Source organism: Lingula anatina, chromosome 5, assembly GCF_051362555.1.
Source record: "Lingula anatina isolate TDL-2025a chromosome 5, LinAna3.0, whole genome shotgun sequence".
In the NCBI taxonomy this organism is placed as follows: Eukaryota; Metazoa; Brachiopoda; class Lingulata; order Lingulida; family Lingulidae; genus Lingula; species Lingula anatina.
The window spans coordinates 4,578,531-4,596,091 of NC_141771.1; the positions used below are offsets into that span (position 1 = coordinate 4,578,531).

Sequence of the window (17,561 nt, forward strand, 5' to 3'; positions counted from 1 at the left end):
GTTTTTCAGGCCACACTTGCAAGTAGGGTTTTTTTAATCGCTACTTTAAGCCATTTACTTTTCAAGTGGGCTTTCGGTTCCAGACGCGCATTTGATGATACTTTGTTTGAAACACGTACCCACCTTAGCACCTTGTATGTTTTTACGTCAACAACCACTGTGAAGTGCGTTGTTACATTTAAGCCAATCAACAGAAGACAAAGGAAATATTTTTAAAATTTAATAAAGTGCTTTGTTGGCTTTTAAACATGAAGCTGCTCTTCGTTACTTAACGGAAACCTGCGGTAAGATGTCGCGTTTACTCAAGAAACAAGGCGGCGTCCGACAAACACTTTTAATATCGCCTTTGGTAACAGGGCTATTTCATTAACAGTATTCATAACAGGCTGTTTGGCCTTTATTAATTAGAAATGACGCACAATAAAGACAGGACCGGAACCGCAACTGCCCAACTGTAACCATACCAAAACATTGTCTTGAAGAAATCACAAAGATCAAACTGAGAATACAGCCTAATCAATCAAATATAACCGTTACGAAGATCAAATATCACAAACTAAATGTTGTGATTTGTGAAAATCAAATAGGCATGATAAAGACAATATTTGTTGGGGTATTTGTCTTTTGCCCTCAGGTTTATATGTTAAAATTATTCAGTCTCGAAAACCGCCCCACAGCCGAGAGACAGCGGAGAGAAGATGGACAGCAACAAGCCTTTTTCTCAATGAATCTGTGTGAGGTTGAAGGACAAAAAAGTTTGCCGGTCAAATGATTGATTGCCCAAATTAAACTCAATTTGGAAGTGGGATTTTGTTTAATTGACATTGAAGAGGCCTAACCATTTAATATGTCATGTTGATTATATTTATTCATACCTAGGTGAAATGAAAAATTAATGTATCTCTAAAAGAGAGAGAGAGAGAGAGAGAGAGAGAGAAAGAGAGAGAGAGAGAGAGGGCGGTTGAACATGAGAAGATGACATAAATACGTAGGTTGAATTTTCTCGATTCTCAGAAAAAAAAACCAATTCGTTAATTCGATTTATATCTCCAGCGTGAACCTATCTGACGAAATCGACGGCGAACTTATGTTGAGCTATTACGGACTTCAGCCTCGCCCGCGGCCTCTGCGGCGCTCATGTCGACTAACCGCTTCCATTCCTACTCTGATTCTTTTCACGGTGTGTCTGAGCAAGCTTTAATAAAAAAATTGGTATCACAGCTTGTCCTTGGTATACTGTTTAACTAACCCCTTTACCTCAGCGAGGTGCAGTAATAGCTCAAGTGGCGAGTGAAGAATAAAATACAGGAGGAAATCGGGTTCGTGTTGAGAGGCGTAATCACATTATCCAATAAAAACCTCTCTATCTCTCTCTCTCTCTCTCTCTCTCTCTCTCAAAGAGGTATTAATTTTCCATTGCATATATATATATATACGTGTGTGTGTGTGTGTGCCCGCGCGCGCGCGCGCACGAACTTGCGATAGCTGGTCGCTTGATGGGACGGTTTTTCTCCCCTCATTTTCACATCTCTTAAAGTGGTATGTTTTATATAAAGCTTACCTGCCATTAGTTGTCAGTATTTCAATGGGACTGGATCATCCATTATCTCAAGTAAGGTTTGCATATGCAAGATTGGGCTTTTTAGAAATAAAGGTTACCGTATCAGTAAACATTATACCGGCATTATGAACTCAAACCGTTTCACAGTTAATGACGCGTGTCGTCGCTTATAAGGTAAACGGTTAAGGTCCATATTATGATACAAGAGTTGTCGAAATAAATGTACTTGTTATTGATCGCTATTCGCCAATACTACCGTAGCGGAGCCATGCTGCCGACTTAAATCTGCGTAGATGTACTCTACTACATTTTAACAAGTATAAAAGGCAGTTTATTGGTACACTGTACACTGACCTTTGGGCAGGAATTAATTTTTATACAACAAAATAATAACTTATATCCTGCCACGGACATAAAATTACGTCATTTTTTGTCTGTGAGCTATTTGGCGCACCTGTGTAACGCTCTGCTGTATGGGAGGGACCATTGTACACGAAAAACTGAGCTGTTAAAACCTTTCTACAGGCGAAGATGCGTGAAATTTCCATAAAGCCCTGACATTGCTTTAACCGATCCTCCATCATGTATAACAATGTAAAGTTTGAACTTGAACTTCGTTACACAGATTTCACCACCATGGATCTCCCGCCCTCTGCGGGAGGAGGGGAGTGAGTAGGGGGGGGGGGGAGTGCCTCAATCTACTGCGGGTACTCTACCCTCCACTGCCATGGAGGGTCACCCCGGGTCCCTCTGACCCGTCCCCGTGTCGAGCTCACAGACGAATTTATTTATTTCTCTAATTTATTTTTTGCCTTGAACGAAAATATGTACTTCTTTCACAATTTTCCAGTTTGCTGGACTTTGGTAGGCGAGTCAGCAAAACTTGAGATACAGGTTTTCCAAGAACACCACTCAAAAATCAAGTGGATTATTTACGGTATTATAAACAATACAATAACTGTTTAAAAAAAACATTTGACTTTGATTTAATCATAATTAGGTGTCGGTGTAGTTTCTATGTGCAATGATACATGTAAGCGAATCAATCCTATAACTCCAAACCAGGTCCATTTAGATCCAGGTTTTTACAGTAATATATTTGTCTTCTATTCCACAACGTGAACCAGGGAGAGAGTGAGGGGGGAGAGAGGGGGGAGGGAAAGAGAGAGAGGGGAAGGGAGAGAGAGAGACGAAGTCAATCAAGCCACTCGGATCTGTCCTGCTAATACCACTTACATTCCTTTACCTCGCTGTTTATTCCGCTCCAATAGTCGTGTTCTCGCCATGTGTATGTGCGTGCTAGCTAATGATAAATGTTGTTAAAAATACCACGTTAGGAATTAAAAGAATTCCGCTGTGAGGCTACGACACGTTAAAAAAACTCGGCATGTGGGAGGAGTGGACGGAAGGTGACGTCGAACCGAAATATTTCCCGTGAATTATATTAAATATTCAAGGAACTCTGTTCGTTTATATTGACCTTTTACTAAGGGAATGTTTCTGTCAGACCATGAGGATATGCATGACAATTCCATTCGACAGAATGAAACAGAAAATTTATGTCCAATGATAACGTGTCTGCTGTTTATATAAGACAACGCATTTTAATTATGAGATTGTGTTTTGTGATACGGCACGGAGCACAGGATAGGATGATCTAGTATAATGGAGTTATTTATAATCAATAACATGATGTAAAGGGTCCGTAGGCGTGAATTACTCTTAAAGAAAAATAACAGAGAAAACAAAATGATAAGAAGCAATCACATAAAAGAGACTTCAGAAAGAGAAATAACAGAAAACAAAATGATAAGAGGCATTCACATAAAAGAGAGTACAGAAAGAGAAATAACAGAAAACAAAATGATAAGAAGCATTCACATAAAAGAGACTTCAGAAAGAGAAATAACAGAAAACAAAATGATGAGGAGCATTCACACGAATGATCGAGGCTCCTGTACAGCGGACCCACCTTGCCCAAGATGTTGTACAACTTCTTGCTTTGTGGCACATAATATTTATTCGGTCTTACATCTTTACTTTTTCATATCCCTGCACAGTGCAAACATGCGTCATTTCTTTAACTGGAAATTGCAGGGAAAATGATAGACGAAGATAAAAACACTCATACATAGACGAAAAATATCATCTTTGCGTTTTAGAAAATGCACAAAAGAGAAGACGCATGCATCAATGTATCACCTGGCTACATTTGTGTCGCTCTCTGAGTTAAAAGGTCAAACCACTTTTTACACGCAGCCATAAGCGGAACACGCAAGTGGCAAATTAAGACCAAAACACACCTGAGGAGGTATACTTCTGTCCGACAGACAGTGTATTTATAGAAAGAAGAACAACAAATAGACGTCATCGTTAAGCAACAAAAATTTGTTCTATTTTGGTGAGGAATCCGCTATGTTAGTCACGGTGAATAACACATGGCGTTATCTTCCTCTCTCCCTATTTCCATGCTTCTGATGAATTACATTAATCCATTAACTGGTTTGACCCGACCCGGCATTTCATCATTCAAACCATCGTCTCAAGGGCGAGACTGCTTTTTTTTCTCTAGGAAATCTAAATACTATTCCGTATTACTCATTAACAGACTATCAGAACTCTTTCTCTTCGTGTCTTCAAAAATGTTATTACTATAATAATAATAATTATTATTATTATTATATTTTTACCTTAAATTAAACAATCCAGTGCCTTGCTCCAACATATGTTGCGCCAAAATGTGCACATTGCCAAAATCTACACGCCTCAGATGTGTATTTTATTGATAATTGTCAAATAAAATGAAACTTCAAAATCATTTAAGACGAAATACCAGCAAAATTATATGAAGTTCAAAATACAAACTTGAGATATTTCACTTGATGACTTACAAGGAATGAAAGGATCAAATAATACTTTTTTCCATTTCTTTTCATCGTGGACACCGCTGCACTACTACGTATTTAGCGAGAGTTACATTAAATACTGCTTTCATGCCATCCCTTCTTTTATTATTATTATTATTATTATTATTATTATTATTATTATTTTACAACCCAATTTCTAGATTTCTTGTCCTTTAAATGATCCATTTACATTATTAGCGTATTGTTTTGATATAAAACTTTGCTGAACAAACTCAAAATTTGCTGCTTTTCATTCTCGTCACTAACCAGACCCACTTATTTCGGTAGACGTACTTATTTTGGCAGTGGACATGTACTAGTACAGTTCTCAGCCATAGCCACTGGTATTAACTGTGCAAAGAAACAGAAGCCCTTATAAAATGTAAAATTTGCGATTTAAGTCATTGTAAATCTCCACACTTCTACAGTGACACCAATACTAGGAGTTTCCACATAAACATTGTACACAATCTCAAACGAAAATACATGCGTTTTTATGCACACACGTACACACACGTACACACCCGCGCACACACACACACACACACACACACACACGTACACACACGCGAACACAAACCCGTAGAGGACTGTAGCAAGCAATTTTAACGGAGGGGCCTTTTTCTTGCAATGTGCAACTTTTCACCCCCTCGCTTGACCCAAATGGAGAAATGACTCGGAACTTTGATCAAGTTTGGAGGCAGGGCAGATTTTTCAGGCCAAAAGGGTCGTTCTATCGACCCCCCTCCCATCCTCCCCCCCCCCCCCCCCTCAATGTCTACGGGTCTGGCCACACGTCTGCTGAGACCGCGTAGCCTTCACGGCAACATACCTGGCGTAATATATGGGCGTTCTTTTCTGCCAGGGAATGAGTAACAGAGCAGGTGAGTACATAGGTGTTAATTCCTACACAACACTTCATAACCTAGGAATGCCATTACACGAAAATAACAGTCTGTTGGAAAATCATCGTCCCGTCTTAACACGAGGCCACTTGTTGCTTAATTAGAGGTATACGCGTTTGGAACGGCCTTAAGTTTCTTAGGTATATTCTCTATGTCTAGGCCCACGTATCCAGCAAATATCAGGCCCGTAGCTAGGGGGGGTTCGGGGGATTCGAAAGAACCGCCCCTTTTGTCAGGAAAAGGTCCATTTTTGGGTAAAATTTTATCTAGGTACACATAAGTTTCATTGTGAAAGGTCCACTTTTTCAGAAATAGAACCCCCCTTTTGAATTTGCTGCCTACTGGCCTGAATATACTTATCTTTTTTTCCAATTCAGACCCTCAAACGATAAAACCCCACAAAACAAACGTAAATTATGCGATTGTCAATGTTTTATTTCAAATGTGCTGACATTGCAGTGTAACGATTACGGGACACATTTGAAACTGAAATCAAAAATGGTGCAAAACAACACCCCCCAAATGCAGGGATGGGACGAGTAATGATTTGTAGGTAAATATAAATTACTTTTTTAAGGGGGGGATACGATTTGGCAGGGAAATACCAGACGGAATACTTGTTTTCAGTGAGGAAAGTGGAGAATGATTAAAATCATTGACATAATGCAAAAATACGTTGGATTTGAGCGGTTGAAGAAAGCGTGTCGTAAAAGTTTTCTCCCATTTCAGCTGCGAAGACTTTAGAGAGATAGATGCGTCTTGCATACCACCGATCCCAGCCCCTCGGCCATTTTTTATCATGTCTAACATAACATTGCCCCTTCATTTCTATTTCGCCTTGCATTTCTCTGTCTGTTTGTTTGTCCGTCTGTCTGTCTGTCTGTCTATCTCTCTCTGTCTGTCTGTCTGAACTAGTGCAAAATGAAAATGATAAAAAAACAGCCATAAACAAGAACGTAAGACGTAATGAAAATGAAAAAAATAAGGATGCAAGGAGAAAGTAGTTCCAAATATCGAATGTACTTTGCATTTGCTCTGTCAAGAAACAAGAAGTTAGACCAAACATGAACGTTTCCCGTCTAGAATAACAAACCGTCTCGTACACTACGCACTCTGTACTGCCCATGTCTGTGTCTCTACAGTCGGGGTGGCCATAACTCAGAGCATTCCTCAATATACAGTGTAACTTTCCTTTATTTGCAGGTGTGGTGTTGTCGTTATTGACATTAAGTACGATGCACACAATACGCACAAACACAGATACATGTTCTCTCTCTCTCTCTCTCTCTCTCTCTCTCTCTCTCTCTCTCCCACGTGCCTCTCCCTCTCTCTCTCTCCTCCACGTGCGGTGCCTAATGAGATAAGGATAAACTTAACTGTGTCTAATGACATTAGAGTTTATAAATACCACTTATGTCACGAGGCGGAAGTTTCATAATGATGGAAATTGCCTAATGAATCTAGTTAGCCATCGCCATTTCCTGCCTTGGTACTTAGTGTTGATCATCATTTGACCACTTAGAGAAATTAGGAACATGCACGATACGGGAAGTACTCAGGATTTCTTTCCTTTCTTGTTACAATGAGAGAGAGAGAGAGAGAGAGAGAGAGAGAGAGAAAGAGAGAGTAGGGGTGATTTTGCAAAGGCTAGGGGTGCTGTAACAGTGGGTGGGTGGGTTAGTGCGGGTGAAGGGTGGGTTTAAAAGGTGGGTGAGTAGATCGAACTCCGAATTCAACGAACAGTGGTGCGACACAGTGGAAAGGAACGCTTTGCTTCGCTTGGGAGGGGGTTCACACCAAACAGCCCCCCCCCCCCCCCAGGAGTTTCACACAACAGAGAGCCTGTCCCTGCCTTGCACTGTTGAGTACTGTCTATCATATCCTCATCCTCACCCATTTACCCGGTCTGTTCAAATAGAGTACATTTATGTTTTGGCAGCGCGCGATATCTTGCACAGTAGCTTCGCTTAAAGTCGAATCTCGACAACAGGACGGTTTGGCGAGGGATACAGTTCATTTCAAATGAAAAGTTTTGTGAACTTAACACACACGCTTGCGCGCGTGCTAATATGTCTTGATATTATTCTTTTTCGTACTACGTAGACCAATATTAGAGGTATTGATAGATTGTTGATAATTGCTTTTTTCACCTATTTGTCGTTAATGATTTCACAAAATGTTCTCAAGGAATTCTGCTCAGAAGATGGATACAACACCGAGCTTGCAGAGCCCCGAGTGAAATGGACCGTAGTGTATTCTAGTGAGTGATAAACAACTTCACACTTCACTAGGATTAGGTTTTAGCAGGGGTTAGCGGAGGCCACCATTTCTTCCGCATTGCCCCCCGCTCTCCCCTAACTGTGATAAGAAAAAGTTCACCCAGCGTAAAGTTTATTTTTTAATCGTATCTCGACCTCCTTGTCCTAATTAATTTGGTGGTTTCCTCTGCCTCCAGATTCGTACCCGGAGGCGATGCCATTATTATAAAAATCACAACCTCGGTGCCGCGAAGTCACGCGTGAATCACGCTAGAGCGCGCTCTAAAGCCTTTCTAATGAAGCGAAGTGGTGCGCAACTATTAAACGCTCGGGGAAAACTTAGGGCTGATTAAACAACAAACCTCCTTTTATGAGCTGATGAATTTAAATTACGACTAAAATGCTTGTTTGAATGCCTCTCTTCTGCGTTCTGTTGCTTTCTACCGCACATGGACCGAGGAAAGTGTATGTAAAACGATCGCGCTACAATACAGAGCGTGAATCGCGTGCAGCGAGACATGAATCGAGAGACCTCTCCCCCCGGGGTTTGTTCCGTCGTTCAATCGAGGATAAAGGTGTTGTAAGTTTATACAGCATCACATTTGTTGGCAGAAATCAAGTGTAAAAAGTACTTTTCAATTTCTGACATTAGTATAGGTGCGCATTTGAATTGACTTTCACCTTAGACGGGGTCAACCGTGAAACTACCGGGGTAGCTTAAGAACATTCCGGGAAAAGAGAGAGAGAGAGAGAGAGAAGAGAGAGAGAGGGGGGAGGTTAACAGCATATAAATGAATTGCAAAAAGTCACTGAAAATCAAGAGTAATATCAGTATACTATTATCAATCCTTAAATTTTTTTCGTTAACTGTTGCATGCCTTGCTCACTTAGCATTGTCACCTGCACAGTATATAGAAGCCATCACTTTGGTTCTTACTAGTTTTGACGCATTTGTTAACCAAAATTTAACTGCAGGTTTGGCCCAGTCCTCAACTTGTCAATAATCCACGTGCCAGCGGCCTTTTCAATCGTTTATCACAAGGACCCGACGATAACGTCAAGATGAGATCCGTAAAATCATTTTCAGAGGGAACCATAGAGATCTTACTGGTGGGCTTTTTACCTCTCCTAAACGAGCACTTTTTCTGAAAAAACTGTAACCATGAAACCTTCTTGTACGTAGATAAAATTTTCCCCAGAATGGACCTTTTCAAAGCAAAAAACCACCCCACCCCACCTCCTGTCTGCGGGTCTGACTTTATACCCCTGTCAGACTTAGGCACGTGTACCAGCATCCGGGACCTTCACTTCCCGAGTCCTTAAAAAAATTACAAACTGACATTCTTCTCATTTTTCAACTCGTTAAGTTCCTGAATCAGTCTTAATATAGCCCCAATTAATGTATTGTTTCTAAGTACAGCGATGTGAGTTATATGAAGCAAAGGCCAGTCCGACTATTAGCCACTGTTTGTTACAAATAGATATTTCCGTTGTTCTTAAGATCAAAAAAGACAGGCGAACCGAATGTAGAAAATCAATAATAAGTTCATGTACATAACGGGTTCTTAATTAAGTTTACAATTGTTGAAAACATAAATAAAGCAGCGTCTCTCCAGAGATTTTGAGAGAGAGAGCCGGGGTATAACCTCGAGTGACGACAGCGTTCTTTTCTGTCAAGTGGTCTACAGAATGGGAAAGAAGGAGCCGAGTAAGACTTCACGTCGTAAGAAACATACCGACTCAGAATGCCCTGATTATTTCAGATCAGTTAACAAAGACAGAATGTCCTTCTACACTGTGTTATTATATAAGAGAGTGTTTTTATGGTTCACGCTGAGTTTCCAAGCATTGAGCAGTCGTTTTACGTAAGTGTCTAGCCAAGATACACATCCAATGCACTTGTGTGTTTCATGAGGTTAACTAGATTAACTAAACCTTGTTTAACGACCTCGGTTTACCTCCCGTTCTCGCCCCGCGTGTACAGTTATATGTCCAATGAGGAAGTCTAGTGAGCGTGAGTGTGTGCAAGTGTTCCTGCACGTGCTCTGCGCAATTGTTTTTTTTTTTTTTTTTTTTGGTCTGCACATGTGCGCGTGTTGCTTTTTCCCCGTTTAATTTCCACTTTCTATGCGCATTTATTTCGAAGAGCGCATTCTGTTTATAAATAAGCATTGATATCACTACCTAACAGCTATTTTTGATTTTGCAACATCAGGAATATCTGAAATTCACATTAAAAGTTGTAATACTAATCACACGTATCCAACTTGAACCGCTTGTGATAGATTCTAAAGGCACAAATCACAATGTCAAGACAAACGAGTTACCGATCGAGTGACGTAGTTTTCTTCATTGCGCAAAAAGCCAGTGAACAATTAGTAATGATGTTTTCCTTCTTACACTAATCTAAATAGGCTCAATTAAGCTATTCCGCATTAGTTTACCGACTTGAAAGGCAACGACATCCAGGCAACAAAAAAAAGACGTCTTCATAGAAATGACTTAACATGACAAAAGACGAATACACCGTGATAAAAAAATCATAGCACTCGGTCAATCAAGAAGTGGTGTTTCATTGGTGTTTCATTCATTTCTTTTTTTTTTTTTTTTTTTTTTCACTGCTTGGTGCGCTCATCCATTTAGTTATATGTTCACATCTCGATTCATAGTCTAACCCTCTTCTGACATGAACAATGGTTTCCCGGTTTTTTAATGGCAACTTAGAATTATTATTATTATTTTTATTATTATTATTATTATTATTATTATTATTGTTGTTGTTGTTGTTGTCGTTGTTATCAATGTTTTTGCTGTTATGGTGCATTCTACATTCAAGGCAATACGTCCTACAGAATATCTAAAATTAATTTTAAAAAGCGCTGACACTAAAAATAAAATAAAATGACAATAAAAAGGTGGGTTGTGCGGAAAATTATAAGACGCCTGGAGCATCGGTAATGCTGATAATTTCGAGAGTTAATGAGGCAAGCTTGCCCTTCAAAGAGTAACGGTCGTGGGTTGGCTTTATTTTCTGGGCGTGGTGAGGTCTAAGACGGTAGCACGCGTACCCTTCCTCTCATATTAGCAATATGAGTAACGTAGTAAGAGGCTAATGCCCGGGCGGTGATATTCAATTGAAGTTCTTTTGAATCTTGCAGTTCAGGGATTAGCCCTGTAGCCATTGTTGGCGGCTTATTGCTATGAAAAATTAGACTCCCACACAAATAAAAAACTTCCTCTGTTGTTTACTTTCAAGAAAATAGAGCAAGGAACAGAGGCCTGCCGCCTCCTTCTTGCTCCTGCATGGGAAGTCAATCTTAATTTAGGTAGCTATATAAATCGACTCAAATAGGGGACAAACAACCCATTTTCTAACCAAAATAGTAATGGAAACAGCGTGGGACTTGGATGTGAATGGGAGCGACACAGTTCAAACTGTTACTATTAGCTTCTATTATGCCTTAATGGAAGGTCCATAGAAATCCGTCGAGAGCGGGCTATAGATTGGCGGTGTTGATGTCCTACCCGTATATACAGATCAGGTGTCTTGTAAACCGTGGATACAAACATCCACACCTCTTCTTGATATTTTTATATATACATAGTTACACCCATTACTTAAGAAATTTCAGGTTCAAATTCAACAATCACAGATGGTGCCTTTTGACAGAAAATAACAATGTTTAAGTGGCTTCGTTATGAGATTTCCAATACAATTATCTTCTATTAACGAGGGGAAAAAGGGTCATTAGCTTGGTTTTTGGATCAAAGATGATAATTACTTATCACAAACTAAAAATATTCCTGTCTAATCAACCCAGTAGTCCCATACATCTATCAACTTAACCCAAGGAAGAGCGGTAAGAAGAAATCTAATTATAGTTTGCGAATTGAAATATACATGTATACAATGACATTTTAAACTTATACAAAAACAACGATCTTTATTTCATATATAAATATACTGATCTGAACATTTTACCAGGTAACCCGACAAATGGAATTTCATCAAAAATAAGTGCTGGCTATTAGAAAATAGCACATGCTTTGAAACATACACGATCAAAAACAAATACAAACACATTCAAAGGGTCATAATAAACTGTGAACATATGTACCGCGAGTTACAAGTTCCCGCATAAGGTTAAAGTAATTAACATTTGAACGCACAGCGACAGCGGGTCAACAGGTGTTTCCACGTTGAAATTAAGCCGCTGTTTTATAATGTGCATTAATTCTGCCTTGAATGTAGTGTTTTATTGTATGCTGCGGGGTTGGATCAAACGCTGAAAGGGGTACAGTCTGATGGAAAGAGAGAGTGAGAGAGAGGGGGAAGAAAAAGAGAAAGAGAGAGAGGAAGAGAGAGAGGGGGGGAAGAAAGTGAGAGGGGGAAGAAAAAGAGAGAGAGAGGGGGGGAAGACGCACTTTGGGAGGAGGGGGCAACAATGGATGGGTGGGTGTTAAGAACCGTGCTCGTTATTCAATTCCAGGACCCACCCTTCCAAACAGTGGGAACGAACGGTCTGTTTTGGTTTGGAGGGGGGTTTGCTTTACTGTCAATATGTAATGGAATAAACAAATATACATATTTTGCTTCATGGTTGCATTTCATATCTCCCTCCGGGTTAAGTGATGTCATCGTGAATCATATACGGGCGTCTTTCAGAGAAACAAGGCGGCGGAACATGTTTTGTCTTATTATCTTTTTCAAATATTCTTGAATGACAAAAAGAACAAGGTGACTCGGTTAGAAGACATCAGCATATATACAATGACTAGTTGTAATTCAGTTAACAGAAATCTTTCTTACTGCTTTCTTTTTTTCTTTCTTTCTTTCTTTTCCTTTTTTTTTCATAAAATTAAACGAAAAATGTAAACAAGAAAAGAGCAGTAAAACACACACTTTGCCAATTCTCCAAGAATTTAAATAATCGACGATATTGTAAAGGACTATTGGACAAACACAGGGCGGCTCCCAGCACACGGCCTCACAACAATCACAGAGCATTTTATAACGTTACCAAAACGTTGCTACGTTTTGTGGTTATATAAACGGTATGGTAACGTTATGATAACATTCTATGTTTGTTGGGAGCCATGATTCTGTCCAACTCCAACCACTAACGACTGGTCTAGCCTTGTTCTTTTACGAACACGTTAAAATTGATCATTGATTAGATCTGCATCAAATGTACAATTCTAGGGCATGTTTGTCTAATAATGCATCGTGTGCAACGTTCGCATGCGATGATGACGTCAGTTGAACTTACTTTTTCCACATCCATTGCGCCTTAGGTCTGTTACATACAAGCTCCGCTTGTTAATGTCTTAGGACAACAAAACAGGGTTTTTATACGGCGTTGACTTATACTCGTGGTAAGTAAGGCATGGACGCAGCAGTTGAATCTCAGCTAGGGGACCATGTGTCCTTTCGTAAAAAAGAAAACCTTAAGTCGGAAGTCGGGAAGAAGTGACTTCATCTGCCCCCCCCCCCCCCTCCCCCGGCCTCACCGCGTGCTTTCCTCCTCTCTACCTGCCTGGCTTTAATCCACGACCATACTCTGCCCTATGAATCAAACTCTGGAGAGCCACCAAGGTCGCGTTCATTTTCGTGAATAAGTCACTGCCAACACCGTCTCCTTGGCTGTCCTTGGCAATGTCACGCCTCCTCCTCGGGCCGTCGGTCTTCCCTGAGATGAAGCGTGGGGTCAGGGTAACAGACAGCATGACGAGCCGCTATTACGGCCTCAGTGGTCTCAGTGGTCACCCTACACACACACACACACACACACACACCACACGCGCGCGCACAGAAAGAGAGAGAGAGAGAGGGGGGGCAGAGAGGGAGAGAGAGAGAGGCGGTTGGGAGAGGAATTGAGAGAGAGAGAGAGAGAGAGGTTGGAGAGAGAGTCAGAGAGATAGTCATAGAGAGACAGACTGACAGACTGAAGATATCACTAACGAGGAATTACAAAAACTCTAATCCAGAACCTCCGTGCAGTTTGTTTCATACAATGACATAAGGAAGCAATGGTGCTATGTTATGGAAACTATTTTTGTGAGAAATGTGGGTTTAAAGTGTAATGTAAAAAACGTACACGTATCCCCCTGCGCCTAACCGTAAACTATCAAAACTATTTCTAATAGCCTAACCTTTGCCCCTCACTCACACGCGCGCGAGTGCGCCCTGTACGTTGGCGCGAGCTCTCACGCGTTAAGTGCACTGTTTGACCCGTTGAATCACATCTACTACTCAATACCATGTTTTTCTCGCCTCACAAGTTGTTTGTAAATGATAAGAGTTAAATTTCATCTCGATAGTGTAACATAAGAGAGCCTTACTAAAGATTTTGGAAAGTTTTTCATTAAAATTGTCACAAATCGGGGACGAGAAAATGTGAACATTACAACCATACTTTTTTTTTTCAGGAAATATGGCTAACCGTAATCACCGTAAGTCAAACAAATACTTAGCTAGACAACTATTCCTTGGCTTGTGATAACATATGGAAGATCACTTGAAATATTTTAGTAATTTAAGTGTATCATTTCGCAGTATTCTATGACCATACTTTCATATAGTGCAGAATACAATTATCTTCATTTTCCACATATCTTATTGACACGCCATATATTACACATACATTAACGTGGCCACATTATTCCAAATGTTTTGAATAATGTAAGCGTAGACACACACACATGCACGCGCGCACACGCACGTGGACACAAGTTTACATTATTCCACTTGACGTGATCATTGCACACTAATCGTAGCCCTTAATGTGCCGACCATTTTAAGCCGCCGCGACCGTGGTCCATTTCGCCTACAGTCAGCACAACCCACGCAGAAAGAAGCTAAATCACGCGATGGGAAAGGCATTGTAACTGAGAGTGATGTAAAATGATTGAGATGTCTCCCCCTGGAGCACGCTGATTACATGTCCGTAATACTAACAGATATGTTTGTACCACTATCGCAATATTGCCACATCCTGTGTCTTTCAAATATGTTGAAATAAATAGAAATAAAAAGATGGTTAGTTAAAGATGAAAAAAGGAGCACGCAGAAATTATCCTCCTTGGCCAACTTTCTTGCCAGTTATTAGTCAGTAAATTGTCAGGTATCTCTCGGTTCCTGAACCCCCCCCCCCCTCATGCTATTAATTTCCCCTTTAGAAGTTTTCTCATATGTTAGATATATATATATATACCACACCCTGTGATATAAAGGCCTTCCACTATTACAACTCAATCTGTAAAGGTTTTTCTTACACGGCTATATGTCCACTGGCCACGAGCTGATTAGATTATGAGTGAATAGGACCCTGGTATTTGCCTCTGCTACGACTGGTTGTACACGAACACAAATATGTACTGTACAGCACGGTTTGATTGAGAGTGTCTCTCTACGGTTATACGAGAAGTATCTATCTTGGTTGATACTGTATTTCAGTTAAATAGCACTCACACACTCGCGCGCACACACACACACACACACACACACACACACACACACACACACACGTTGTTGTCGTACAAGACCATCCCTCGAAAAAAATTCTAGTATTCCACATAAAGAGGGAGAAAAATTTAGAAAAAAAAACTTACCGGCCTCGGCAAAGCTGATAATCTCTGACACCTGAGCAAGGTTGGAGTTCACGGGGATCTTGTGTCGGTCAGTCGTCTTCAGCTCTTGAAGGGCCTTCTGGTACACCTCATGAGGCACAGCCTGGGTAGCGTTGATCCTGGGGGCCCTGTCCATCCCCAGCTTAAACAGGACCTTCTCTTGTATTCCTTGTAATACTAGTTTCTTGATGTCTTCGTGGGAGGGGCGCCGGACGGCGAGTCCGCCGCCGAACAGGCCCTGCAATTCACCGGGCGAGGCCGCCTCTCCGAGACAGGCAGAGCCGGTGCAGTTAGAGCCAAAACCGGGTTTAAAACGCCGTATAGTGAACCCCTGAGTGGCTGCCACAAAAAACAATATAGACACAGTTAGCAGGGGCACACATCGGGAATCTGGTATCCTCATTCTCATAGACTTTTTTATAGTTTGAAGTCCAGCGTTAGTGTGCCCTTTCCCTGTGCCTCGGCGACTGGCTGTTAACACTAGCGTCTCTGTGGACTCGTTGACGTCTTCTGGTTACGTGCTTTCTGGATACGGTCCCTAGAGCGTCCAGACCATGTCGCGCGTTGGTCACCTTAATTAAGGAAGGTACGACTGGACTGACCACCTCCCCTGGTCACCGTGTCCACTTCGACGTACTTCTTGTACTAAATCACTTGTCCGCCTACTTTTTAACCGGATACGTGTTAAAGATTAGGGCCTAACTGTCCACCTGGGCAAGATGGACATCTAAGTAAGGCGTGTCCAGCTGTCCTCGGTATGCTTTCAGCCTAGTAAATAAGCACTGGTACAAGAACGCCGGACCCAGCGACTGAAACGCTAGCCGGGTTAAGCGACAGTATTTCCGCGTTCTGCTCACTAACTGCACAATCACTTAATACACTAGTGGAGCTCCGGCAGAGTGTCTCTCTCTTTAAATTCGCCTCGGTTGAGGTATCATTAATCCTACTAGCCGTCAAAGCAGCCTAGCACTGGTTAACGATACGTTAAGTCGGCTTGCACGAGATCGCTCTCCCGGCGACTCTTTACAGTAGCACTCGTCGATTGTGTCTGCTTGGGCTAACAGCTTCTGCCAGTCCTTTATAGCAAGCAGCGTACGCTGTGAATGGCGCTGGAGTTCTACACGCCGCCCAGCACTACAGGGGACCTCAAATCCTCGCTCACATCACGTATGCCAGAGAACAGTACATGCGCGTGACTAAAACCACTCTCTGCCTGAAATGCGTTTACCGCAACAGAGGGTGCCGAAAGTACATGTATCACTGCCAGGGCGCTGAATATTTGTTTACTGCCAGTGAGTGGAAATTGAGATTTATAAGTGCTATGGGTGGAATTACAGGGATCAGTATCTAAGGGTGTGGGACAGGGGAGGGATGGGTGTGTGAGGGGGTGTGGGGGTAGGGGTAAAGATCGATAGGTAGGAGTCATATTAGCTGTCGCTCAGCTCCAGTCGTGAAATAATAAAACGTGAAATACATGAGAACTGAGTACATATCTATTATAAAATCGGGGAGGCGACCAGTCAATCCCCCTCCCCCCGCGCCGATATTCGATCCATCCTAAACTTTGAAAAGAGGTCAGTTACAAAATCCTTACTTTGGCATTAATGAAATTTATTAGTGCTCACGTCAGAACCGTAGGGTATCAATTTAACACGTAATTCTCTTAAAAATGAACCCAGGAAGGATGCTGCCTAACTCAACTTACTTCCTCAGTTTACAGGAACATTCACTGCGCAAATAAAACGAAAACAAAGCAAAATAATAATAATAATAATAATAATAATAATAATAATAATAATAATAATAACTCCACAAAACAAGAAACGGGCATTTTCTCCACATGGGTTGCAACTGTGCGTAAGTCGTGTTTTTTTTTTTTTTTTGTCTGAGTTATCATTTTCCTTGTTTTACAGAAATATGAAACTAAACTTCCACTTTAAGTTCGAGTGCTGCGTCCCGGGCATCAATTAGGAAGTAAAGAGGGGGTTGCGATATGACGGATTACGTGGCTCACTCTGGCGTATCACGGATGAAACAATTAACAGGGAAAAGATCCAACCAGTACATCAGCGCGCTCTCCACCGCCACTACTGGCCGGCGCTGGGATATACTGGGAAAACTCCTCACCAGTTGTGTAACAGTTTGTGATTGTGCAGGTCTTCGGGTTACTTCCTGGACGAGAGGCAAGTCAGTGAGTAAACGAAAGAGGTAAGATTGCGCTAGCGGTTTACACGACTGCAGCGATCGCTAGGTCAGATTTCAGCGAGTGCGGTTAAGACGCTGGTTTTAGCGCTACAATCTG

The 17,561-nt window shown here is 41.3% G+C and overlaps 1 protein-coding gene across 1 annotated transcript in view; it reads right to left on the bottom strand.

Moving 5' to 3' along the window:
- LOC106156887 (inhibin beta B chain) overlaps positions 1–16,548 on the bottom strand; it is a 31,253-nt gene extending 14,705 nt beyond the window's left edge. Inside the window, exon 1 of the mRNA XM_013532329.2 lies at positions 15,242–16,548. Within this exon, the coding sequence (XP_013387783.2) occupies positions 15,242–15,668 (427 nt within the window). The 5' untranslated portion in view covers positions 15,669–16,548. The remainder of the gene's footprint in view (positions 1–15,241) is intronic.
- Positions 16,549–17,561: the final 1,013 nt, after the last annotated feature.